Source organism: Scyliorhinus torazame, chromosome 17 (assembly GCF_047496885.1).
Source record: "Scyliorhinus torazame isolate Kashiwa2021f chromosome 17, sScyTor2.1, whole genome shotgun sequence".
Lineage (NCBI taxonomy): Eukaryota > Metazoa > Chordata > Chondrichthyes > Carcharhiniformes > Scyliorhinidae > Scyliorhinus > Scyliorhinus torazame.
Genome location: NC_092723.1, coordinates 116,092,542 through 116,117,648, shown reverse-complemented (window position 1 = coordinate 116,117,648; position 25,107 = coordinate 116,092,542). Strand labels below are relative to the sequence as shown.

Below are 25,107 nucleotides of genomic sequence, written 5' to 3'. Positions count from 1 at the left end.
CAGAATTTACTCTCCCCCTCTTGCTTTTCCTCATCTAATCCTCTCAGCGTATCCTTCTATTCCTTTCCCCTGTGTGTTCTTATTTAGCTTCCCCTTTAATACATCTATGCTATTGTGTCAATTATTCCTTTTGGTAGCACGTTCACATTCTCACCACACTCTGAAAATATTTTAAGAACTGGGCAGCGGCTTGCATTTAAACCAAGACCCGCTGTTGCTCAAGAATTTGATAGAATTGAAACAAATTGGAAGGGATTTGACAGGTTGTGATTTTGAGATTGAGTGATAATAATATCCATTCAATAAAATTAAACGTTGGCCCAACTCCATTGGAGCCCTTTTAAATGTAAGAGTGTGAATTTTATTCCAGGTGTGTGTGATGCCGGCCTGGTTCTTCACCAGTTGGCCTGTAATGGTGTGCTGGAGGGAATCCGTATCTGCAGGAAAGGCTTCCCCAATAGACTGCAGTATCCTGAGTTCAAACAGAGGCAAGTATATCCCAGCCTACTTCTATCCAGTCACAACACAACCAGCACTGTTTGTTTTTCGGCTTTTCATTATAATGACACAATCTAACATTGGGGTCACTGGAAATAAGTTGTCGCCTTCCATTTATCACCATAAGAATCAACAAATTGATTTATGTAACACCACGAATGTTAGTGGGCAGCACGGTAGCACACTGGTTAGCACAGTTGCTTCACAGGTCCAGGATCTCCGGTCCGATTCCCGGCATGGGTCATTGTCAATGCGGGTCTGCACGTTCCCCCCGTGTCTGCGTGGGTTTCCTCCCACAGTCCAAAGATGTGCAGGTAAGGTGGATTGGCCATGCTAAATTGCCCTCAGTGTCCAAAAACGTTAGGTGGGTGTCATGATATTCAAACACACACATCATGATAGACACACCAACAGACAAATCAGAACACACAACACCACAACCAATGACAGAAAGATATAAAAGCACAGACACGACCCCCGGTGGTCAGTATTAGCTGCAGAGGAGAACCAGGACACATCTGCTACCAAACACACTCAGGGAGACAGTACGTGCAGAGTATCCAGAACGAACTGTATTATAAGAGTTAAAATAAAATAGAGTTGTACCACATACAACTGTGTTGGCTCATCTGTGCACCAGAGCACCCAACACCACATGGTACAGGAGTGGATCGATACCTGCCGGCATACCTCAGTGTACAGAGACAACCAGCAGTGCCCAGGCAAAATGATAGAGCTCCCGGTTCCGCAGCCGCTCCAGTGCTACGGCGATCTCCGCGAAAACTGGCGGCGATTCCGGCAATGGTTCGAATTGTTCCTGGTGGCAGCTGAACTCCAAGACCTGGATGATAGCGAAAAAATTGAATTTCTCCTCACCATCGCCGGTGCAAGGGCAAGAGAAATATTCACAAGGTTCAGGTTCTTCAGGAGGCAGCAAAGGTACGATTACCAGGCAGTCCTGGACAAATTCTCCAAGTACTGTGAAGAAAACGCAATCCAATCGGCAAGTAAAGGTAAGAAAAGCTGCAGTACTCACCTCGTGGCCGGGATCCCGGAGCCCGAATTCCCAGAGGCCGAAATCCCGGGCCTGAGAGAGGGCTGGGTCGAGGTCGGCGGCCATCTTGCTAAAGGTATCACGCTAGCACAGTTGCGCGAGCAGTGCGCAGAACCGGAAGTTTCATTTGCGCATGCGCGGGATGCTGCGCATGCGCAGTCAAGAAAACGGCCATCGGTAAAAGAACAGCGATCTGAGCATGCGCAGTCGCTTCCTACGTGCTACATACCGAGCGTCAGGATGTCAGAGGCCCCAGACTGCACCAATTTAAAGGGGAAACGTCCCAAATCCAATTTAAAAGGGAAACGTCCCAAATCAAAAAAACAAAAATCTGTTAAAGCTGTAAAACAACCTTCCCTCACCTGGAATGACAGCACAGTGCCGCAAATTGACCCAGGAGATGAATTTGACCTCCGAAGAACCCTCCGACAAGCAGTTACCTACGCACAAGCCGATGATTCCGACCTCGAATACTTCGATGACGATCTTTACAGTGTTTCCGGACCTCGCGAGCCCAATGATAGCTCCGTGGTCCTATACGACTATGACTCGGACGAACCTTTCGTGTTGCACATTGGCGGCCCCCACATTGAATCCGACGCAGATGCGGATTCATTTTTCGGATTTGAGGATCTTCAATCCAGCAGATATGACGTTCCAACTTATCAGTACCGGATGATGCTGCAGCCTGACATTAACAGACAGGGAGCGGTGCAAGCACACGGAGAGCGCCCTGCTGCCACACAGAGCGTGGTCCACGTCCCGCTCAACGTTCCCGACTCTATGAAAGAAGACATGCAAGACTCCAGAGCGCAGTCCTCGCATGAACCAGAAGTGACTCCAGTGTCACAAGCCTCCACAGCAAGCTCGTGGACAGACTCCACAATTGCAGAAATGCAAGACTCCAGAGCGCAGTCCTTGCACGGACAAGAAGTGACTCCAGTGTCACAAGCCTCCACAGAGAGCTCGTGGACAGCCTCCACGATAGAAGCAACGCAAGACTCCAGAGCGCAGTCCTTGCACGAACAAGAAGTGACTCCAGTGTCACAAGCCTCCACAGAGAGCTCGTGGACAGCCTCCACGATAGAAGCAACGCAAGACTCCAGAGCGCAGTCCTTGCACGAACAAGAAGTGACTCCAGTGTCACAAGCCTCCACAGAGAGCTCGTGGACAGCCTCCACGATAGAAGCAACGCAAGACTCCAATGTGCAGTCCTTGCAGGAACAAGACCATGAGGGTCTAGCAACCTCTCCTGACCAACCAGCGGCAGATGATGCAAGTCTGCCATGCTCACGTGAACAGCAAGAAGGCTATAACAGCCTACCATGCTCCACTACACAGCAGCATGACCATGAAGGTCTCTCATGCTACAATGAAGGGCACAGCGCTGATGACTGTTCAAGCCCAACTGAAGACAAGCCAAAGGAATCGCCTCGTCCAAGCCCGAAGAAAAAAGGTTTATGCGCTGACCTTCAGGATCATTAAAGCCGAACAGAGATTAATAATGCTGCACGGCCACAGAAGGATGCTGAGGATTTGCTAAAGAAATTTATTGAATGTTTAACTTGCAAGGAGCAGACTCAGACTAAACCAGTGTTTTAGTACGGATCGAAAAAATGGACAAGACATTGATCCTCAGGTAATGGAAATAACACAACCTGAATCATATCTACAGCAGGGACAAATGTCTCCCTTCAACACAACGCCGCAAAATCCCAACTTCGGAGACCAGCAGTTAGTCAGTAATGACTCTTCAAACCTTGAGGGGAACATTAATTGCATTGAACCTATACACACTCCACTGATAAATGAGCAGAACATTGGAGCAAGAATCCTGAGGACACCGACATCGAGTAGCCAGATAACAAATTTAAAACCCACAGCAGTTTCAAGTGAACCAAGTGTGCTTTCCACTAATGGTGAAGATGCAGATAAGGTCGACCCGATTATCCATTGTACCACACTAACCCCAGTGATTAAGCAGTTATGTATGGGGAGTATGATGTGGGCAATTGAGAACAGTAAAAGAGAGACTGTGACCATGCCAGTCCCAGCAAAATCAGACCCAGAGACCATGAAGGCATGTACATTAGACAAAGATACATATGAGGTACCTGAGAAGAAAAGTGAAACGGAATGTTCTTTGGAAAATAGTACAATGTCGATAGAAACATTGGATCCTATATTCGAGACCATACATATGGGAGAATTTGGGGGTAATAAACAAGGTTCTGCAATGTCTGGGGGAAGATTTAAAATTCCAAAGAAGAAAAGCCCAAATGAAGGACAACGGCAAGACAATGACAGTCCACCGACATGGTGTGCACCACCAGATGAAAACTCTGACAATTTATCCAACCCTAGTGAACAGCAAGCTGCTAATGAGGATCTATCCACGGGATGTGAGACGAGTGACGACAGCATCCCACTTCCCATGCAAAAGGTGCAAGGTGACAGACCTCGCCTAGTGCGTACCGAGGCACTCGACGAGCACGGTGGGACCACTGACGACTGCGGTGGCGGCGCACCGCTTCCACCCTCGATGGCTCGAGCCTCTCCACTGGTTGGTGCATTCCTGCATGTTCCGACTCCAGAAGTGCAGCTTCAGGGAATCTCGGCTGCCTCCAGTGAACCTGTTGGGACTCCGGACGGGGGGCATCGACGGAAGGCAGACCGGACTCCAGATGGGGAGCAGCCAAGCGCCGACTCTGATTTGCGCACGCCAGACCTTGCTCCGGACGGGCGGTGTTGCGGCCTCGGTGATGGCACGCTCAGGGTGACGGCGGATGCCACGGCGACAGGGAATGGATCGCGTGGCAGTCCCACTGGGTCGGCAGTGGCAACCAGCACCGGCGGTCCAAGATGGACACACCAATTCGCGCCATCGCCAGACGTTGATGCGAGCAACAATTCTCTCTCCAAGGCGACATGCTTCGACGTTTCTCTGCGGAGTCGCCCTTCCGGCACAGCAGGTGGCCGGAACCAGCGTGCACGGTCTCGGCCAACTTCCACATCTGGCACAGTCATCGCCTTGCATGATATTAGTGATGGTGCTACTTCGATGGCAACGACCCATCGGCTACAAGATGCCGTCCACCACAAACATAAAAAGAAAAAAGACTCCACCTTGTTCCTGGCATGCAGGGCGGATGGATTGGTGCGTAGGCGCAATCAGCGAGCTTTGCGCCGCCTTCCACGCTCGCAACTGAACCGTACGCACACGCCGGATCCTCCACTGGTTCCCAAGGATGACTTCGTGGAGATGCCACGGATCATGCCCCTTCCATCGCCACCAGAACCAAACCACAGCCAAGGCACCACTAACAAAGATGTTGAATGTTATATTTGCACGAATGAAAAAACCAAGCACTGCACGAAGTACAACAAATGGTAAAGTAGAGACTTCGGCAACAGCATCACCTCCAACAGTCCAAGGTGAACCAGTGTGACCCCAAATCTCCACAGCTGAACCGGCTTGAGGACCTGCCCATTCTTGAGGCGGTCACCCATTAGACTGGACTTATAACGCTGTTCATACGTTCAAAAAGTCAAACACTTCTGTATTATAACCTGTTGTTGTTTATTGTTCCAGATATCGTCTGACCGGACCAATGTTCAAGTTTTTTTTTTCTCTCGCATCCAAGTTTTGTTATGGTACAACCTTGTTAGTGTGACGCACCCGACATCGCCCCATGTAAATAGTTACGTCATATACACACGCTGTACACAACACACACACACACTCTTAGATGCACTCACGACACAATTATATTTATAACCACGTAGGCACATATCTTTGTAAAAAGGGGGGATGTCATGATATTCAAACACACACATCATGATAGACACACCAACAGACAAATCAGAACACACAACACCACAACCAATGACAGAAAGATATAAAAGCACAGACACGACCCCCGGTGGTCAGTATTAGCTGCAGAGGAGAACCAGGACACATCTGCTACCAAACACACTCAGGGAGACAGCACGTGCAGAGTATCCAGAACGAACTGTATTATAAGAGTTAAAATAAAATAGAGTTGTACCACATACAACTGTGTTGGCTCATCTGTGCACCAGAGCACCCAACACCACAGTGGGGTTACTGGGTTACGGGGATAGGGTGGAGGTGTGAGCTTAAGTGGGCTGCTCTTCCAAGGCCCGGTGCAGACTCGATGGGCCAAATGGCCTCCTTCTTCACTGTAACTTCTATGAAATGTCATAAAATGTCTAAAAGTCCTTCACAGGAGCATTATCTAGTACAAAATTTGGCATCAAATCACACGAGGGGATCCTAGCACAGGGGACAAATAACTTGGTCTAAGAAGTGGCTTCTGAAGGTACAGCGAGAGAGGTGGAGAGGTTTAGGAAGAGAATTCCAGCGCTCTTGATGAAGTCATAGCCATCAATGGCAGGGTTAAGAAAATCAGGAAAGGGGCAGCACAGTGGCGCCAAGGACCCGGGTTCGATTCCAGCCCGGGGTCACTGTGGAGTTTGCATATTCTCCCCGTGTCTGCGTGGGTCTCACCCCCACAACCAAAAAGGCATGCAAGACAGATGGATTGGCCAGCCAAATTGTCCCTTAATTGAAAAAATAATAATTTGGTATTCTAAATTAAAAAAAAGAAAATCAGCATGTTTTTTTGGTTTTGGTTTAGATCAGGACGAGAGCAGAGGCTGGGGTGGAGGTTTGACTCGGGGTTGTTGGCGGATGGAGGTTTTTGCGATAAGGTGCTGGCGGCGATTAAAGAGTATGTGGAGTTGAATGGGGACGTGTCAGCGGCCATTTTTTGGGAAGCAATGAAGGCAGTGGTCCGGGATGAAATTATTTTGTTTAAGGCTCGTGTGGATAGGGAAAGGAGGGCAGAACATGACCGTCTCGTGAGTGAGATAGTGGAGGTGGACAGGGAATATTCGAGTGTGCCCACCATGGAGGGATTGGCGAGGAGGAAAAGGTTGTAGGGGCTGACAACAGGAAGGGCGGTAGGGCAACTGCGTAGGGCAAGGGGGGGTGCAATATGAGTATGGGAGAAGGCGAGCCGCATACTGGCGCTCCAGTTGCGGAGACAGGCTGCGTCCAGGGAAATATTGAAGATAGGGACTGGGGCTGGGGATGTGGGGTGGGATTCTCCCGCAATTGGCGGGATGGCCCGACGCCGGCGGCAAGAACGGCGCGAACCACTCCGCCGTCGGGCAACCGGAAGTTGCGGAATCCTCCGCACCTCCGGGGGCTAGGCTGGCGCTGGAGGGGTTGGCGCCATGCCAACCGTGGCGAAGGGCCGGCGCGAGTTGCCACATGCGCAGAACTGCCAGCGTGGTTCTGCACATGCGCAGACCGGCCGCACATGTTCCTGCGCATGCGCAGGGGGGTTCTTCTGCACATGCGCAGGTCGGCCTCTGTAGGGCTCCGCCATGGCTGGCGCAGAAGGAAGGAGCACCCCCACGGTACAGGCCCGCCCAGCAGATCGGTGGGCCCCGATCATGGGCCAGGCCACCGTGGCGGCCACTTCCCGGGGCTGGATCCCCCTGCGCTCCCCTGAGGACTCCCAGCCAGGTCCCACCATGTGGGACCATCTCCATTTCACACCGGCGGGACTGGCCAGAAACCGACGGCCGCTCGGCCAATCGGGGCCCGGAGAATTGCCGGGGGGGGGCGCTGCCAACGGCCCCCGACCGGCGTGGCATAAACCCCGCCCCGCCCGAAAACCGGCGCCAGAGAATACGGCAGCCGGCGTCGGAGCGGCGGGCTGGGATTCACGCCGCCCCCCCGGGGAGTTTATGAGGGTCTACCAGGGACTTTATGAGGCAGACCAGGGAGGAGAGGATTGAGACATGGGGCGGTTTCTGTATGAATTAAGGGGCTTTTCAGGGGGGGTTTGAGTAAAGATGGGGGATGTTTGTGACCGTGTTTGAGGGGCTGTTCGTCAAGGGGGAGGTGAGTGAAAAAGGGGAAAAATCTGTACAGACTGTACAGATGATTGTTGGGAAGCATGTTTCCCGGGATGTTTATTCGCTGTGACCTGTTTTGATACGTGTTTCTAATATATTACATTTTCTAAAAAAAAGGATGTGCAAGTCTTATATCGCTCCAGTGCCATGCTGATCTCCTGTAGGGCAGAGGATCGCTACACATAGCGGTCCGATGATGCCGTCGTTAAACTCTCCAGTTTTTACGACGGCATCAACACTCTGCCTTCAGATGGGAAAATCCCGTCCAAGGGTCCTGATTAATTTGGTTCAACTTTAGACAGTGACCAGGGTGAGGGATGGGGTCAGTACGTATAGAACAATGTTTGTTGCCTCCAAAATCAATTGTTGTGGCTTAATCACTGCAAAACAGAAAATTAACTTAAGTTAAAAAGCTAACTTAATGCGACCTTTAGACCTGCATAAAATGTGTATTGTTTAACTAATTGTTTTTGTTCAGGTACCACATCTTGAACCCAAATGTCATTCCTAAGGGATTTGTTGATAACAAGAAAGCATCAGAATTGGTCCTTGGTTCCATTGACCTCGAAGAAAATGAGTACAAAATTGGACACACAAAGGTAACACATCATCAGGTCAAACAAGAAAACTCTTGAATTCTAAAATTACACATGTTATTGCAGATATGAGGGTTCATTTGGGATAAAGGATATATATTGTTACATTACTTTTTAATTCAGTTGTACACTGACATTTGAATTAAACACAACAGCCTTGAGATCCACTCCCCCGTCATTAGCACCTTTTTCTTAATCCACATTGACTCTGTGTCCAAAACAGACCGACCATGACCACCATGGAATTCTCCCCCAACATGGAACTCCCCCCTTCATAGAATCCATCCCCCCACAGGCACAGACCCCTACTCCCCCACCACCACAGACTCTGACACCTCCCCCACAGAGCACCTCTCGCCATCACTGCCCTCATCACTGCCTTGGCACTGTCCCTTGGCAGTTCCAGGGGGTAGTATGTGGGCAGTCAGAGGGCAGTGGCTGGGCAGTGCCATGGTACAGCCCATACATAATCCTCTCCCCCCCGGGGGCTGTACTTAGCTTTGCGCCCCTAACAGGTTCTGTTTATCAGTTCCCCATTTTAAAAAACCTGTTGTAAAAACTGCCAACGTGACGTAACACCGCCGACGACGGGGGGGGGGGGGGGGGGGGGGGGGGGGGGGGGGATGGGGGACGACGACGGGGGGACGGGGGGGTAGACTTCTGTGTGTGTGTGGGGGGGGGGGGGTTACAGCAAGGAAGACTGGAGGAGATTTGGGAATATCAAGTGGGGAAAATCCATCAGCGTAAAAAACGTTTTGAGACCCCCCTCAATTCTCTGTCCCTTCCACTATTCCTGGGAGGTTGCAAGACAATGGAATATCCTCCCCCCCCCCCCCCCCCCCCGCAACATTTCAGCTGAGTCCTAACTAGTGTCTTGTATACATTCAACGTAACCTCTTTGCTCTTGTACTCTCAAACCCTATTAATAAAGCCCAGAATACTATGTATTTAATAACTGCTCCCTCCACCTGCCCTGTCACCTTCAATAATCTATGCACAGAGACTCCCAGGTCCCTCTGCTCCTGTGTCCCTTTACCTCTTATCTTATTCTGGCACGATTCTCCGTCATCCAACGCTGGAATCGGGAAACGCGATTGGGCGGAGTATCAGTTCCAACGGCGAAATTGTAGCGGGTGCCAATTTCACGCCAAATGGTATTTCTCCGTCGCCTCGACAGTGGTGTCAGAGTGTTCCAGAACACAGGTACAGTAAACGCTATTGGTATATCATTGACGGGCCTGACCCGGTATTCTCCGGGGCCTCCGTGATTCTCCGCCTCGACTGGGGTGAATTCCCGACGGCAAGGTTCACTTGTACTTTTAAAAATCGTGAAACCGGCGCCGTGGCTGCTGAGCGAGGGGTGGGGGGGGACGGAAAGTGTCCAACATCACCACAGTTTGCTGACAGTTGTGCCGCTGGCCGGGGGCTTCTGCCAGGGCCAGGGCGAGTCGCGGGAGGTGGCCAGGAAGTGGGCTGTGGGATTGGGGTAGACGGGCCCAGAGCACCATTGCTGCGGCCTGCAAGGCAGCCATGCAGCTGCGCATGCCACTGACTGCCCACTGTGAACTCAGGGCCACAGGTCATATGGGTATTCCCCCAGGACAGCCCCCTAGGTGCCCTCTGGCCTCAGTCGACCCATCAGCGGGATGGGCGCGCCCCAGCGCAACCAGTGTCATCCACTTCATCTGCCCACTCCACCAACTAGTTTCTGTCCTTTTGAAGTTCTACACTCCCAGTTTACAATACTTCCAAGTTTTGTTAGGGGAGACAGAATGCAACAATTTCCTTTGCTGGGTAGGCTAAATTACAAGGAGGCATAATCATAACATTAGAGCTTGGTTGAACAAGGGTATTATCAGGAAACATTTATTCATGCAAAGGTTAGTCAAAATCCAGAAATCTCTCCTCAAAAGTGCCTGTTTGAAGCTGGGTCAGTTGAAAATTTCAAAAATCAGATGGCGAAAATTTTGTTTGGTAAGGAAGCTAAGGTTACCAACTTAAGTTAAAATATAGGTGAACAATGATCTAACTGAACAGAGGAACAAGTTCGAGGAGTTGAAAGGTATTCTCCTGTTCCTATGTTCTATTCAATCTTGGTTGCCTTGTGCCAGATCAATTCTGGATTTACTCCAAGTTCACATCAGAAATGAAACCGAGTAAATTCATAAGATAGAGGAGCAGAATTAGGGCATTTGGCCCTCCCACTCTGTTCTCCCATTCGATGATGGCTGATCTCATCCTGACCTTAACTCCATCATCCTACCCGCTCTCCATAACCCTTCAACCCATTACCAATTAAAGATCTGTCTAACTCCTCCTCAAATTTACTCACTGTCCCAGCATCCACCGCACTCTGAGGTCACAAATCCCACAGATTCACAACCTTTTGCGAGTAGTCTCTCCTCAACTCCGTTTTAAATTTACTACCTCTTATCCTATGAATATGACCTCTCGTTCTAGAATGCCCCACAAGAGGAAGCATCTGCTCCACGTCTAAGAGTAAGATATGTGAATGTACAGGAATCTAAGATGTATTTCTTTAGTCCTGGTTGCAATGATCCTTTGTGTTTACTGCTGTGCTGGGATGCTGATAGTTTATTGATTTACATAAAGATACAGGTCAAATCTGCCACTTGTTTGTTATACAGTTCACATTGTTTTGTGTACTTTGCAGGTGTTCTTTAGGGCTGGTGTTCTGGCTAAACTAGAGGATCTTCGTGATGACCGACTGGCAAAGATTATGTCAATGATTCAGTCTCGATCCCGTGGAATGCTGATGCGCATAGAATTCAAAAAGATGCTGGAGAGAAGGTGAGACTCCACAATCAGTAAAACTTTATGTACAAAATGACAATTATGATATGGGTTGTGCATAATCTTTTGTAAAACGTTTCCAATTAAGTGGCAATTTAGCATGGCCAATTCACCCACCCTGCACATCTTGAGGTTGTGGCGGTGAAACCACACAGACACGGGTAGAATGTGAAACCACCACACAGACAGTGACCTGGGGCCGATTTCGAACCCGGGTCCTCGGTGCCATGAGCAGTAGTGCTAACCACTATGCCACCGTGCCGCCCAAAGGAATATTTTTCAATAAATCACATATAGGTACTTAGGCACTGCGAGAGAAAAGAAAAGGGCAAGGACAATTTAATCGACTTTCTGTCATCCCGGTGGTCACATGGTTAGTGATGATGGAGCTGTTAACAAATCGTAGCATTCGATCTCTGTCAATCAGTCTACAGCAGACCCAAATATGAGATGAGGAAAGCCACAATGGTAGAAAGCTTAAAAACCATGGGCGGGATTCTCTGTTTTCTGGTGCAACGCGCCCCCGCTGGCGGCAGGATCCTCTGACCCATTGTGGTCATTGTCCCCATTGTCCCCACGCCATCGGAAAAGCCACGGGTGTGAGTGCGCTGTCTCTGCAACGGAGGATCCCGCTGACGGCGAATCTAGCCCCATATGTCTAAAGGCCCCCCTAAAACTCTACACTTAACTCTGCATGTGTCTATGCATTGAGATTTACTCTGTGCAAACCACACTCCGTCCCCGGGGGGGTGGAGCCTCCGATGGGGTCTGGCCCGCGATTGGGGCCCACCGATCGGCGGGCCGGCCTCTCCCCCCCGGGCCTGCTTTGTTGCGCGGTCGGCCCCTGAACCCCCACACCATGTTGCGTCGGGGCCGGCACGCTGAAGAAGTCCCCCGCGCATGCGCAGGTTGGTGCGGCCCAGCTGCGCATGCGCGGGTTGGAAGGTAGGCTGGAGAGGCGTGAACCACTCCAGCATCGTGCTGGCCCCCTGTTGGGGCCGGAATCGGTTGTCCCCGCACCCGTTTCACGCCATCGTGAAACGCGACGGCGTTCACGACGGTGCGATCACTGTCTCTATTTCGGAGAATCGCGCCCCCTAATTCTCCCCGAAACCAAGGCGTCTGAGTCATTTCCACATTTTGGGTAAGCACATGAATGATTGATGCATGAACGATTGTCATGTAATGACTGAATAAAATATGATGAGAAGGTGATATTGGAATTAATAAAGAGGAGGCTAGTTCTTATCTGCTGCTAAGATGTACCTTTCTTTCACTCTTTAATCTCCAGAATGGCACTAATAGTTATTCAGCGGAATATCCGCAAATTCCTGCAACTACGCTACTGGGGCTGGTGGAAGCTTTACACTAAGGTATTCATTACAATGAGTGCTTTTTTTCTGATATCGTATCATGTAAAAGATAACTTCTGATGTTCTTATCCTGTGCTATAGAGATTAGTGTTGGGATATTCCCCGATATCAGCAAAGGCCGATGTCGGGCGGGAAAAGCACAGACACCCCGGGCGAAATTCTCCCCCAACGGCGGGATGCCCGCCGACTGGCGCCAAAGCCGGCGCCAATCAGATGGGCATCGCGCCGGCAAAAAGGTGCGGAAGTCTCCGCATCTTTGGCGGCCTAGCCCCAACATTGAGGGGCTAGGCCGACGCCGGAGGGATTTCCGCGCCGCCAGCTGGCGGAAATGGCGTTTGTTGCCCCGCCGTCTGGCGCGGAAATGCGGCGCATGCGCGAGAGCGTCAGCGGCCGCTGTCAGTTTCCCAGTGCATGCGCGGGAGCGTCAGCGGCCGCTGTCAGTTTCCCGCGCATGCGCAGTGGGGAGAGTCTCTTCCGCCTCCGCCATGGTGGAGGCCGTAGCGGAGGCGGAAGGGAAAGAGTGCCCGCCCGCGGATCGGGAGGCCCCGATCGCGGGCCAGGCCACCGTGGGGGCACCCCCCGAGGTCAGATCGCCCCGCGCCCCCCCCCCAGGACCCCGGAGCCCGCCCATGCCGCCTGGTCCCACCGGTAAATACCAGGTTTGATTTACGTCGGCGGGACAGGCAATTCCTGGGCGGGACTTCGGCCCATACGGGCCGGAGAATCCAGCGGGGGGTCCCGCCAACCGGCGCGGCTAGATTCCCGCCCCCGCCCAATCTCCGGGAGCGGAGACTTTGGCGGGGGCGGGGGCGGGATTCACGGCGGCCAACAGCCATTCTCCGACCCGGCGGGGGGTCGGAGAATGACGCCCCCCTTCTGGAACTCCCTTGGCACGGTCTGGGAGTGACCGTGGCGTGTCCGAACAGTATTGGGGTACCCGGGCAGCACTTGGACAGTGCCAAAGGAGGTGCCCGGATAGTACCTGGGCATGATCATCCACCTCTGAGCTCCGCTCTGAGGTCTGCTCGCGAGGTGCACACCTTCAGAGGCCAGTAATGGTTCACCCTGTTCTGCCATCACGCTAATGTGGATGGATGTTCCGACAAGGATAGGGTGTATCATTCTGGCGTAGAGACTGATTATCATATGTTAACTTATTATAATGATGTCCCTGACATTGAACATCAGGAACACGTCCTGTCACTGATTGGGGGGGGGGGGGGGGGGAGAGAGGGGCAATCACGTCACACTTTGCAGTTCTCGCAATGTTTTCCGCTCCTGTCGCCGAACCCTCCCGATGTGACGGGGTACGAAAATCCTGGCCTAAATTTCACTTCCCAGTGTGTTTGGGCCTAGTTTCCCTCCGGAAAAAGTGAGTAATGATGCTGTCATTTGTCTGGATGCCTCAGGTTTAGGACAGGGATGTAGGGCACTGTTCCCAAACTCTCACTAATCATTCTTGCTGGAAGGATATGTGGGCTATGGTTGGATGAGAGAGGGATCAGTTGGGTACTGATGTCTTCTGACGTGAAACACCTTTTATCACATGCATAATTTCCACAAGAATTTGGAATGCATCACCCATGCTTAACATAAATCCTTTTAAGGATGAAGCTTGATAAACCTATGAGGGACAAAGGAATAAACGGTTATGTTGAAACGGTTACGTTAAGAAGCTGGAGGGGAAGGCTGCTGTCGAGTGAAAATGCCAGAACCGACCAGTTGAGCTGAATGGCCTATTTCTATCCTGTTAAAGTCTATAGAATTCCCCATAAAACTATATTACAGTACAAAGTCTTACAACACCAGGTTAAAGTCCAACAGGTTTGTTTCGATGTCACTAGCTTTCGGAGCGCTGCTCCTTCCTCAGGTGAATGAAGAGGTCTGATCCAGAAACACATATATAGACAAATTCAAAGATGCCAAACAATGCTAGGAATGCGAGCATTAGCAGGTGATTAAATCTTTACAGATCCAGAGATGGGGTAATCCCAGGTTAAAGAGGTGTGAATTGTATCAAGCCAGGACAGTTGGTAGGATTTCGCAGGCCAGATGGTGGGGGATGAATGTAATGTGACATGAATCCCAGGTCCCGGTTGAGGCCGCACTCATGTGTGCGGAACTTGGCTATAAGTTTCTGCTCGGCGATTCTGCGTTGTCGGAATCAAACCCAGGTCCAATGCACTGTGAAGCAACAGTGCTAACCACTGAGCTACTGTGCCGCCCTGTGGGCTGGTAAGCAATTTGAATGACCACAGACCTCAGTGGGACCATAAGATCCAGCCGCCACATCCACTGTGGAGGGCAGGGGAGAATCCCAGCCTTTATCATCACAGAATTTACAGTGCAGAAGGAGGCCATTTGGCCCATCGAGTCTGCACCGGTCTTGGAAAGAACACCCTACCCAAGGTCAACACCTCCACCCTATCCCCATAACCCAGTAACCCCACCCAACACTAAGGGCAATTTTGGAAACTAAGGGCAATTTAGCATGGCCAATCCACCTAACCTGCACATCTTTGGACTGTGGGAGGAAACCGGAGCACCCGGAGAAAACCCACGCACACACGGGGAGGATGTGCAGACTCCGCACAGACAGTGACCCAAGCCAGAATCGAACCTGGGACCCTGGAGCTGTGAAGCAATTGTGCTATCCACAATGCTACCGTGCTGCCCTGTTTTTCAAGTTAAAAACGCGACGCAAGTGCAGAACTAAAAGCAGTGAATACCCAGCAGATCTGTCAGCATTTGTGAAGAGAGACCCAGGTGACAGGTCACAGCATGAAACATTAACTCTGTTTCTCTCTTCACAGATGCTTGCCAGGCATGTTGTACATTACAATCATTTTCTATTTCAGATTTCCAGCATCCGCAGCATTCTGCATTTGGATTACTACATAAATGCAGGTTGTTCTTACTGTCTGTTCCAAAATTCCTGCCATTGGCAGCTATGGTTTTGGATAGCAGGCTGATTCTATCCTGTTCTTTGTAGGTTAAGCCTCTGTTGAATGTGGCCCGTCAGGAAGATGAGATGAAGCAGAAAGAGGAGGAACTAAGGACTGCGATGGCACAGGCCAATGATCTCCTTAACCGCCTCAAGGAACTCGAGGAGAAGACAGCAACTCTCTCACAGGAAAAGAATGATCTCTTACTGCAAGTCCAGGCTGTAAGTAATCTGCAACCAGCGAACAGTAAACCAAGTCATAACCATGTTGACATAACAAACTCAAAATTACTCAGAACTAATTTAGCCAATTCTACTTTAGTTCATGTGTAGAGATTGACTTCATTATGACAGTTGCCTTAGTTGAATGACAGCACCTTTGCAGGTGTAGTACTCCCTCGGTACTGAACTAGAGTATCGGCCGAGATTTGTGTTCTGGATTCTTGAGTGAATCTAGAACCACAACCTTCTGACTCAAAGACAAGAATGGTACCCACTAAGCCAGGGTTACCTACGCATACAATTCTCTTCAGTCAGTCATCTTCACCTATGTGTAATTCTGTTTTACTTTTAGATATAAAGTGCACAAAATATGATCATATACTGCAAAATCTTTAATTCAAAAAGCAATGATTGTACTAGATAATATTAACACAAAGATCAAATCAATAATTCTCCGCATTGACTACAATTGCGCAAACATGTCTCCTATTTTTCAATGGACGCTTCTATCCATACCGTCTCATTCATCAGCACATTCCTTATTTAAAGGAATTATGATGAAGGAGATGGGAAGAATTTTTTTTAATCAATGAGTTGTTATGCTCTAGAATGCAATGCCTAAAAAAGTAGTAGAAACAGACTCGAACATCACTTTCAAAAAGGATTTGATATGTATTTGAAAATGAAAACAAATTGCAGGCTACAGGGAAAGAGCAGCGGATTGAGTCCAATTGAATAATTCTTTCGAAGACACAATGGACTGTGTGATTCTTTGACATTATCACCTGAAGACAAATGGTTTTAGCATCATCAACAGGGAGCCACCTTCACTTCTCTTTTCCTCATCCACAGGAACAAGAAAATACAACTGACCTGGAAGAACGTCTTACTCAACTGATGAAGACCAAGATGGAATATGAAAATCAGATCTCGGATATGAAGGAACGGCTTGAGGAGGAGGAGAACTCCAGCATGAGTCTCTCAAGTAACAAGAGAAAGCTAGAGACAGAGCTGTCTGACCTGAAACTGGATCTCGAAGGTCTGGAGTCAACGCTTGTAAAAACTGAGAAAGAAAAGCAGGTACCCTGAAAACTTACCTGCTTATTATTTCCCTTGCAAAGCAATAAGAAGCCCAAAGGAAGTTAAACTTAAAATCTGGAGACATATAAATGCCTTCCTACTTACAGCTCCATTCAAGACCCTTTTTCCCCCACAATCCACCTCCAAGTCTCACTGACATCCAGCACATCCTGTGAAGGAGATAGAGCCTTTCCCCACCGCTTTCTGCATAGGTGAATTAATTGCTGGGCTGCTTTGGGCAGCTTGAGACCCCAGCCAGACCCCAATCTGAAGGTGGAGCAAGGTTCAAAACAGGTAGGAATCCACCAGAACTGATTTGTCCTGGATTCCTTATCTTTCCACCGCCATTCCAAGTGGGCAGTAACAAGATAAAAATTGTACCCGCTCCTCCCCATTTTACAGAAGAAATCCTCCTCAGTAACACGGAATTCTGTCCTTCCTACAGGCAGTATTCTGACACTGGACAACAGCAAACCAGTGGCTCCACACCACCTGATACCTCAAGACAATCTTTTCTCACTGAGTGGCACAGTTGTTCCTAAATGCAGAGAGAGATAGAGAGCTGGGGCAAAAACAAAACAGTTCAATACCTGGCACAGAGATACCGAATAGAGAACATTGAAACAAGCAGAAGGGGAAAAAACAACTATCAATGATCTCCCCTGGTTAATCAGATTCAAACAGTATGAGTGGTGGAGAGGTCACAGAGACTGCTCACATGAGCCATGCCATTCTCTGACCCCAATGAGGTCAACTGAGAATTTAGGAAAGACCATGCTTGGGTTATATTCTTATGCAACCAAAAAAAAAAACAGAACCTGATCAAACCTCCCCACCTGCTCAGAAAACTCCTCAGTCTCAAACAGTAGCTAGTGTATGTGATCGCATACATGTTCAAATACATACATGCATACACTTTTATTAGATAATGGGCGGGATTTCCCTGCCGTACCCGCCAGTGGGATCTTCCCATCCTGCCAATGTTGGCCCCCACACAATGGGTTACCCGGCGATGGGGGGGGCGGGGGCTACCCAAAGAAAATCCTGTTGACAGCGGCGGAACCAGGAGATCCTGCCGCTAGCCAATGACAACATGTCGTGCTGGGGGGAGGGGGGGAGGAGGAGTCTCATGTTACTTTCCGTTCATTACCTATTTTGTTCAATTCCACTAGGCTCTGGATAACAAGGTGCGTTCACTGACCCTAGATCTCAATCAACGAGATGATACAATTGCTAAGCTACAAAAGGAGAAAAGAGCATTGGATGAACTTCACCAGGTTGGTTTGAGTCTATAGAGCCATTGCATTACCAGCTCTATCTGTAATAACCTTTAACTATTTCCAAATTTCCTCTCATTGTCACTGCTCTGTTATCCAGTAAGGTTGTGGCTAAATATAGTTGAGCTAAGTGGCATCAGCCCATTGAGTGCAAAGTCTGTGAAAATCTTGGGCGTCATTCTCCGACCCCCCGCCGGGTCGGAGAATGGCCGTTGGCCGCCGTGAATCCCGCCCCCGCCGAAGTCTCCGGACCCCCCGTTCAATTCTCCGGCCCGGATGGGCCGAAGTCCCGCCCAGAAATTGCCTGTCCCGCCGGCGTAAATTAAACCTGGTATTTACCAGCGGGATCAGGCGGCGTGGGTGGGCCCCGGGGTCCTGGGGGGGATCGCGGGGCGATCTGACCCCGGGGGGTGCCCCCACGGTGGCCTGGCCCGCGATCGGGGCCCACCGATCCGCGGGCGGGCCTGTGCCGTGGGGGCACTCTTTCCCTTCCGCCTCCGCCACGGCCTCCACCATGGCGGAGGCGGAAGAGACTCTCCCCACTGCGCATGCGCGGGAAACTGACAGCGGCCGCTGACGCTCCCGCGCATGCGCCGGGAAACTGACAGCGGCCGCTGACGCTCCCGCGCATGCGCCGCATTTCCGCGCCAGCTGGCGGGGCAACAAACGCCATTTCTGCCAGCTGGCGGGGCGGAAATCCCTCCGGCGTCGGCCTAGCCCCTCAATGTTGGGGCGAGGCCGCCAAAGATGCGGAGCATTCCGCACCTTTGGGCCGGCGCGATGCCCGTCTGATTGGCGCCGTCTTTGGCGCCAGTTGGCGGACATCCCGCCGTTGGGGGAGAATTTCGCCCCTGGTGTCAGGATTCATACAATTGCTGAACTGGTAGAATTAAAGCAACTTAAATCGGATGGTGTTCAATGTGTTATAAGAGTATCCACACTGTATACACATGGCTGCTCAGATGGTTTTAGCGACTGACAGTACTCTTCACGGAAATGATGCCACAGGAATTCTTTCATAATTGAATCTACTGGGGCAGCAAGGTTCAATCCAGGCTTTGGGTCACTGTCCATAGAACATATAGTGCAGAAGGAGGCCATTCGGCCCATCGAGTCTGCACCAACCCACTTAAGCCCTCACTTCCACCCTATCCCCATAACCCAATGACCCCTCCTAACCTTTTTGGTCACTAAGGGCAATTTATCATGGCCAATCCACCTAACCTGCATGTCTTTGGACTGTGGGAGGAAACCGGAGCACCCGGAGGAAACCCACGCAGACACGGGGAGAACGTGCAGACTCCGCACAGACAGTGACCCAGCGGGGAATTGAACCTGGGATCCTGGTGCTGAGAAGCCACAGTGCTAGTCACTTGTGCTACCGTGCTGCCCAACAAAAGTGTCCTTCGAGCCGGAATTGAACCAGCGACCTAAGAATTTCCTGTGAACAACCTCTGCAGTCCTCCGCTCTACCACCTGAGCTATCGAAGGTCCATGTGGAGTTGGCACATTCTCCCTGTGTTCCTGTGGGTTTCGCCCCCCCACAATCCGAAGATGTGCAGGGTAGGTGGATTGGCCATGCTAAAATTCCCCTTAATTGGAAAGAGTGAATTGGGCACTCTAAATTTTTTTTTTAAATAATTGAATCTACTGAATGTTGATGCTGACCACAGTACCATAAGTGAGCTTATTGTAGAATTTTGTTTTAATGAAAAATAAACAGCATTCAAATATTCTACTGTGTGGCAAGATGATCAGTAGCTAACTGCTCTGTGGGTGTACCTACACCACGTGAATTGCAGCAGTTCAAGAAGATGGCTCACCCCTACCTTGTCAAGGGAAATTAGGGATGGGCAATAAATGCTTCCACAGCCAATGATGCTCATATCCCTTGAACGAGTATAAGAAAACCCTTAGTTAAAGCAATGCACCTGCAGTTCTTACTAAAACCAAAGTTCCTGGAATCATCTCTCAAACAAATAATATTTTTGTCCTGTACTATTATTCCAGAAAACACTGGATGATCTTCAGTCTGAGGAAGATAAAGTCAATCACCTCACCAAGACCAATGGAAAACTCAACTCTCAGATCCAAGAGGTAACTGAGGACACTTGAAAAATGTTACCTTGCACCAGGTTGTCCAAGCTTTCTGTCTTCATTGGCAACATGCTAACATATTTGCATGCTAAGGGTCCTTAAAGATTGTGCATAACGTTTACATGCATGTTCTCATTAATGTGGATATATACATATCCAAGCAACCTGATTTAGGAATTATCCATCCACATTAGGATGAATAAATATTTTCAAATTTACTGAACCTCAATATTAAAACAAGGTAGATCTGAAATATAAATGAGAACAGAATGGAATTTCTGATGATTTTGTGGACTGAATATCTAAAGATCAGCGATGCATGGCTCAGGGCAGCACTTTAGAAATCCTGACCTTTGACTAACAGCATAGGAACATCCCTGAGGAAGGCAACTGCGGTTTCTTTGGATTTGTGGTGACTTTGAAATGATTGCCCACTGATGAAAGACTAGACCCAAATCAGCCTTCCGTAGCTAAAACAGGCAGTTCTCCTGTAATCCACTGTTGTTGTTAGGCCAGCAACTCTGGCTCGTTCATAGGAACCAGAGAGGTTTTGGCACTGGGAGATGGGATTCCTTCCACTCAATGTCTGAGAGTGGGGGAACATGAAACCTCAGTAATTGGAGCACATCCACACAAATCGAGTGTTTGGTTGCTCGAGATTGGATGTACAGCATCCCAGGCAAATACCTGTGCCCGCTTCTCAGAAGCTTGGATGGAGATCTCCACCCCCACCACGTTGATGTGATGTTGATACATCGTCCTTCCTTTAACTTGGGTCATAATCAACTTGTCAAATGATTGGAGTCAAACACTTGACCATTGTTTAAACACCTCACAGCTGGAAGATAACTGGAGTCAGGAAAAGAAGATTAGGACTGAGGTAGAGAAAGCTCGACGAAAGGCTGAAGGTGACCTGAAGATGACAATTGAAAACCTGAATGAGATGGAAAGGGCAAAGATTGACCTTGAGGAGATTCTCAAGAAGTGAGTGGTTTACCTTCTATTTTCCTATCAATATATACATCTCTATATTGTGGTATCTCCTGCTGTGGCTCAGTGTCAGACCTTTATTGACAATGCTCTTGTTAAGTGCAATGGGACTTGTTTGCTGTATTAATGGTGTCATATGAGAGTACCTTTAAGAAATGGGTGTTTATAAATGGGTGTGTATATAAATATCTGTAGTGAGAGTACCTTTAAGAAATATGTTTACTGCTGCAGTGATGTCAGAGAGTGGGTGGAGCTGGGCTGTCTGTCAGCTTTTTCCTTTCGTTTTAGGCTGTTTGCTGCAGGGTGTGTTTTAGTTTCGTTTTCAGAGCTGGATAGCTGCAGTCACAGCCAGAAGGTGTATGAATCTCTCTCTGTATTCTAAAGGCTGTAAATCGATCCTGGTGATTTAAAACTAATAACATTAGTGACTTTAACCTGATGTGCTTGTGGTAAAAGGTGTTTTAAGTCTTATGGATGTTAAAAGGAAAGCTTAAAGGATTACAATGAACAAAGAACAAAGAAAGGTACAGCACAGGAACAGGCCCTTCGGCCCTCCAAGCCTGTGCCGACCATGCTGCCCGTCTAAACTAAAATCTTCTACACTTCCTGGGTCCGTATCCCTCTATTCCCATCCTATTCATGTATTTGTCAAGATGCCCCTTAAATGTCACTATCGTCCCTGCTTCCACCACCTCCTCCGGCAGCGAGTTCCAGGCACCCACTACCCTCTGTGTAAAAAAACTTGCCTCGTACATCTCCTCTAAACCTTGCCCCTCGCACCTTAAACCTCTGCCCCCTAGTAATTGACCCATCTACCCTGGGAAAAAGCCTCTGACTATCCACTCTGTCTATGCCCCTCATAATTTTGTAGACCTCTATCAGGTCGCCCCTCAACCTCCGTCATTCCAGTGAGAACAAACCAAGTTTATTCAACCGCTCCTCATAGCTAATGCCCTCCATCCCAGGCAACATCCTGGTAAATCTCGTCTGCACCCTCTCTAAAGCCTCCACATCCTTCTGGTAGTGTGGCGACCAGAATTGAACACTATACTCCAAGTGTGGCCTAACTAAGGTTCTATACAGCTGCAACATGACTTGCCAATTCTTAGTGTTGTATTCTTTGGGGGTTGTATTTGAATTAATGGTTGCTTAGATGTTCACTGTATGTTTTAAAAAGGTTAACTTGAGTTCATAGAATAAACATTGTTTTGCTTTAAAAAATACTTTTCCATTTCTGCTCTACCCCCACCTGTAGAGTGGGCCGTGTACTCCCGATACCACAATCTATTAAAAGTTGTGGGTCAGGTGAACTCCATGATACACTTTGGGGTTCTCTAAACCCTGGCCCATAACAATGGCATTACATAAATGTAAGTTGTTGCAGCATTTTCTGTAAATATAATGTTGACCATTTAGAAGTGACAAAGTTGAGAAATCTCCTCCTCGATCTGAGTGAAGAATTCTAACACTGATTTTTTTCTAATAGCATCACACACGTTCTTAACCCTTGAAATTACATTATGTGAATATTCATTGTTCCAATGGTGTAATTTCAAGACGTTTGTGTTTTATATATTTCCTATCTACGATACGGGTACCCAGATGTTAGTTCCAGCAAAAGCAGAATATTGTGAATGCTGGGAATCTATAAACAGAAAATGTTGGAAATACTCTGCCGGTCAAGTAACAGAGAGTGAAACATGTTCCAGGTCGCTGACCTTTCTGCTAATTAAGATGTGCAAATGTACCCTATTCAACATGAGGTTACTAGGCCACAAATAAAATCTGACTGTGCTGAATAAGTTTTTAAAAATTTGTTACAAATGCACTATCATAAAGGGACAATTAAGAGTTGTTAACATGTACTACATTCCCGCTACCTCAGCTGTGTTCTTTCTCCTTTGTCATTGTGACCATGCAGTTTGCATTCAGGGTTAGCTGATATCACTGGATTGTCGCTTTCTTAATAAGATCTACTTTGTAAAAGAGGATTCGATACAACACAAAAATCACCTCACTCGATATGAGTGAATATATGACCAGAATGATAATGCAGGAACAGTACAAAATGTGCTTCTCTGGAAAAATTGGTAACAAGGAAAATGAATTCTTACAAACCTGAAAAGGGAGCATCAAGTTATAAAACAACTTGTTATAAACTATTGACTGATCTTATACATAAGTATTATTTATGGCTGTTAATAATTGATATGAGGTTTCTAGTCTTTAACACAGCCAGCTGCATTAAAGAATGACAGAAATGTCGAGAGGGAAAATCCTGCTCTAAGGTTCTAAATAACTCTATTTGTTAACTTACAGTTGTTGCTGTGTGAATACAATCAGGGCATCATAACTTCACTAAAGAACCTTCCTAAGCTTTTGACCGGGAGCCTGACTATTTAATCTGCAGCAGTCCCCATTGCAACTTTACACCTTTCATCATTTTTACAGGAGAGACATGGAGATTAATTGTCTGAACTCCAAATGGGAAGATGAGCAGTCGCTGAATTCCACCCTGCACAGGAAACTTAAAGAGCATCAGGTAGACAAACGGCCTAAGGGGCAAATCCAATCAAAGCATGCTCTTATTTATGGCAATATTCATCGGAAAGAAACTTTTAGAAGTTTGAACTTGAAAAATTTTTCTTAAATTGGCTGATTCACTCAAAGCAGCATGGGATGGAGGGGGATTATAATTTAAACTCACTCGTTGGATCTAATGGAAAGTTGGTTTCACACCGGCCCAAAATTAGTCCTTATAGTTTGATATCGCATCTCAGATGTCTGTTGAATTCAAATAATGACAAACTAAAAATATACACCTTTTTTTTAAATTTAGAGTACCCAATTCATTTTTCCAATTAAGGGTCAATTTAGCGTGGCCAATCTACCTAACCTGCACATCTTTGGGTTGTGAGGGCGAAACCCACACAAACACGGGGAGAATGTGCAAACTCCACACGGACAGTGACCCAGGGCCTGGATCAAACCTGGGACCTCGGCACCTTGAGGTAGCAGTGCTAACCACTGCACCACCGTGCTGCCCTGCAAAATATAAATTTAACCACAACAATCTCTTTATTCCACACTCATAATTATCTGCAAAGTAACTGCTTAATGTAAGTATCATTTTGATTTGCTTTTAATACCAATCTCAGAAGAAATATTTTGAAGTAGCTCTTGTGCAAATATGCCCTCCCTGTTACTTTATGGCCTTGGATACAATTTGTTAATGTGAGCACTGAGTCCAACAAAGTAACTTTATTTGCTGCAGGTTAGTATTATTTAATATATCTGCCTTGATGGTGACATGATTTCAAAATTAAAGGCTCTTTAGATTTCATCATTTTGTGTTGACTTACCATGATTTAACATGTACTCAAAGAGTTTTTAGGCAAATCATTACTGCAGTGCTGTGATAAAAGCAAATTACTGCGGATGCTGGAATCTGAGACAAAAACAGAAAATGCTGGACCATCTCAGCAGGTCTGACAACATCTGTGGAGAGAGAAGCGTAATGTTGTCATGTTTCGCAAACTGAGTGAGAGGTTTTAAATGGTAACGCTCATGTTTGTATTTTCAGTCCCGAATTGAAGAACTGGAGGAGGAACTTGAGGGAGAACGGGCCATGAGAGCGAAGGTGTGTAAAACAAATCTAACACATAATTTACACAGGTGCCTTTTGCTGGAAGTAATCAGTCTGTGATATCCATGGTAACCTATTGTTAAAAGATAAGCACATTTTTTCAAAGTGTCATTATTTTCTTTATTGTCCATGCGTAAGGGATACTTAATGACTCCTCTGCAGTCAAGTCATAACTAAAATGTTGGAGAACCAAGTGGGGTCAGCAGGCAGTGTTGGGGATCAAGGGGAAGACAAAGACTGCAGCTGGGTGCAAAGATTTGAACCTGGATGTTGAGCCCCTTGGTTGTGCGGAAGGAGCCTTACCCAAAAAGAAGAGCTAAAGAAATGAATGTGGCTGCCATTAACAGCAAAGCGTGCAGCTTCTGGAAGGAACTGTGACTGAAGACTGTGAACATTTGGAGAGGCAGGAAGGGACACAGCACTCAGTAGAGGCCAGTGCAAAAGGGCTGGGAAGCAGGAAGGAAACTTAAAGGGGGCACAGCAGCTAAGGAGGAGTGAGGCATGTTTGTGGAGAAGAGAGTGACGATGAATGTCGTATAAACATGAATTAGAGAATACAGACCA

At 48.1% G+C, this 25,107-nt stretch overlaps 1 protein-coding gene and 1 non-coding gene across 2 annotated transcripts in view; one reads left to right on the top strand and one right to left on the bottom strand.

The window, feature by feature from the left end:
• Positions 1–25,107, top strand: part of LOC140394090 (myosin-16-like) — a 123,241-nt gene that overhangs the window by 63,001 nt on the left and 35,133 nt on the right. Inside the window, exons 18-28 of the mRNA XM_072480928.1 lie at positions 371–488; positions 7,983–8,103; positions 10,775–10,911; positions 12,206–12,287; positions 15,280–15,453; positions 16,306–16,533; positions 17,706–17,810; positions 19,821–19,907; positions 20,746–20,891; positions 23,349–23,439; positions 24,481–24,537. Of these exons, the coding sequence (XP_072337029.1) occupies positions 371–488; positions 7,983–8,103; positions 10,775–10,911; positions 12,206–12,287; positions 15,280–15,453; positions 16,306–16,533; positions 17,706–17,810; positions 19,821–19,907; positions 20,746–20,891; positions 23,349–23,439; positions 24,481–24,537 (1,346 nt within the window). The remainder of the gene's footprint in view (positions 1–370; positions 489–7,982; positions 8,104–10,774; positions 10,912–12,205; positions 12,288–15,279; positions 15,454–16,305; positions 16,534–17,705; positions 17,811–19,820; positions 19,908–20,745; positions 20,892–23,348; positions 23,440–24,480; positions 24,538–25,107) is intronic.
• trnac-gca (transfer RNA cysteine (anticodon GCA)) lies at positions 19,213–19,301 on the bottom strand. Its single transcript is given in 2 exon segments — positions 19,213–19,248; positions 19,265–19,301. It is a non-coding gene; the product is annotated as a tRNA-Cys (tRNA).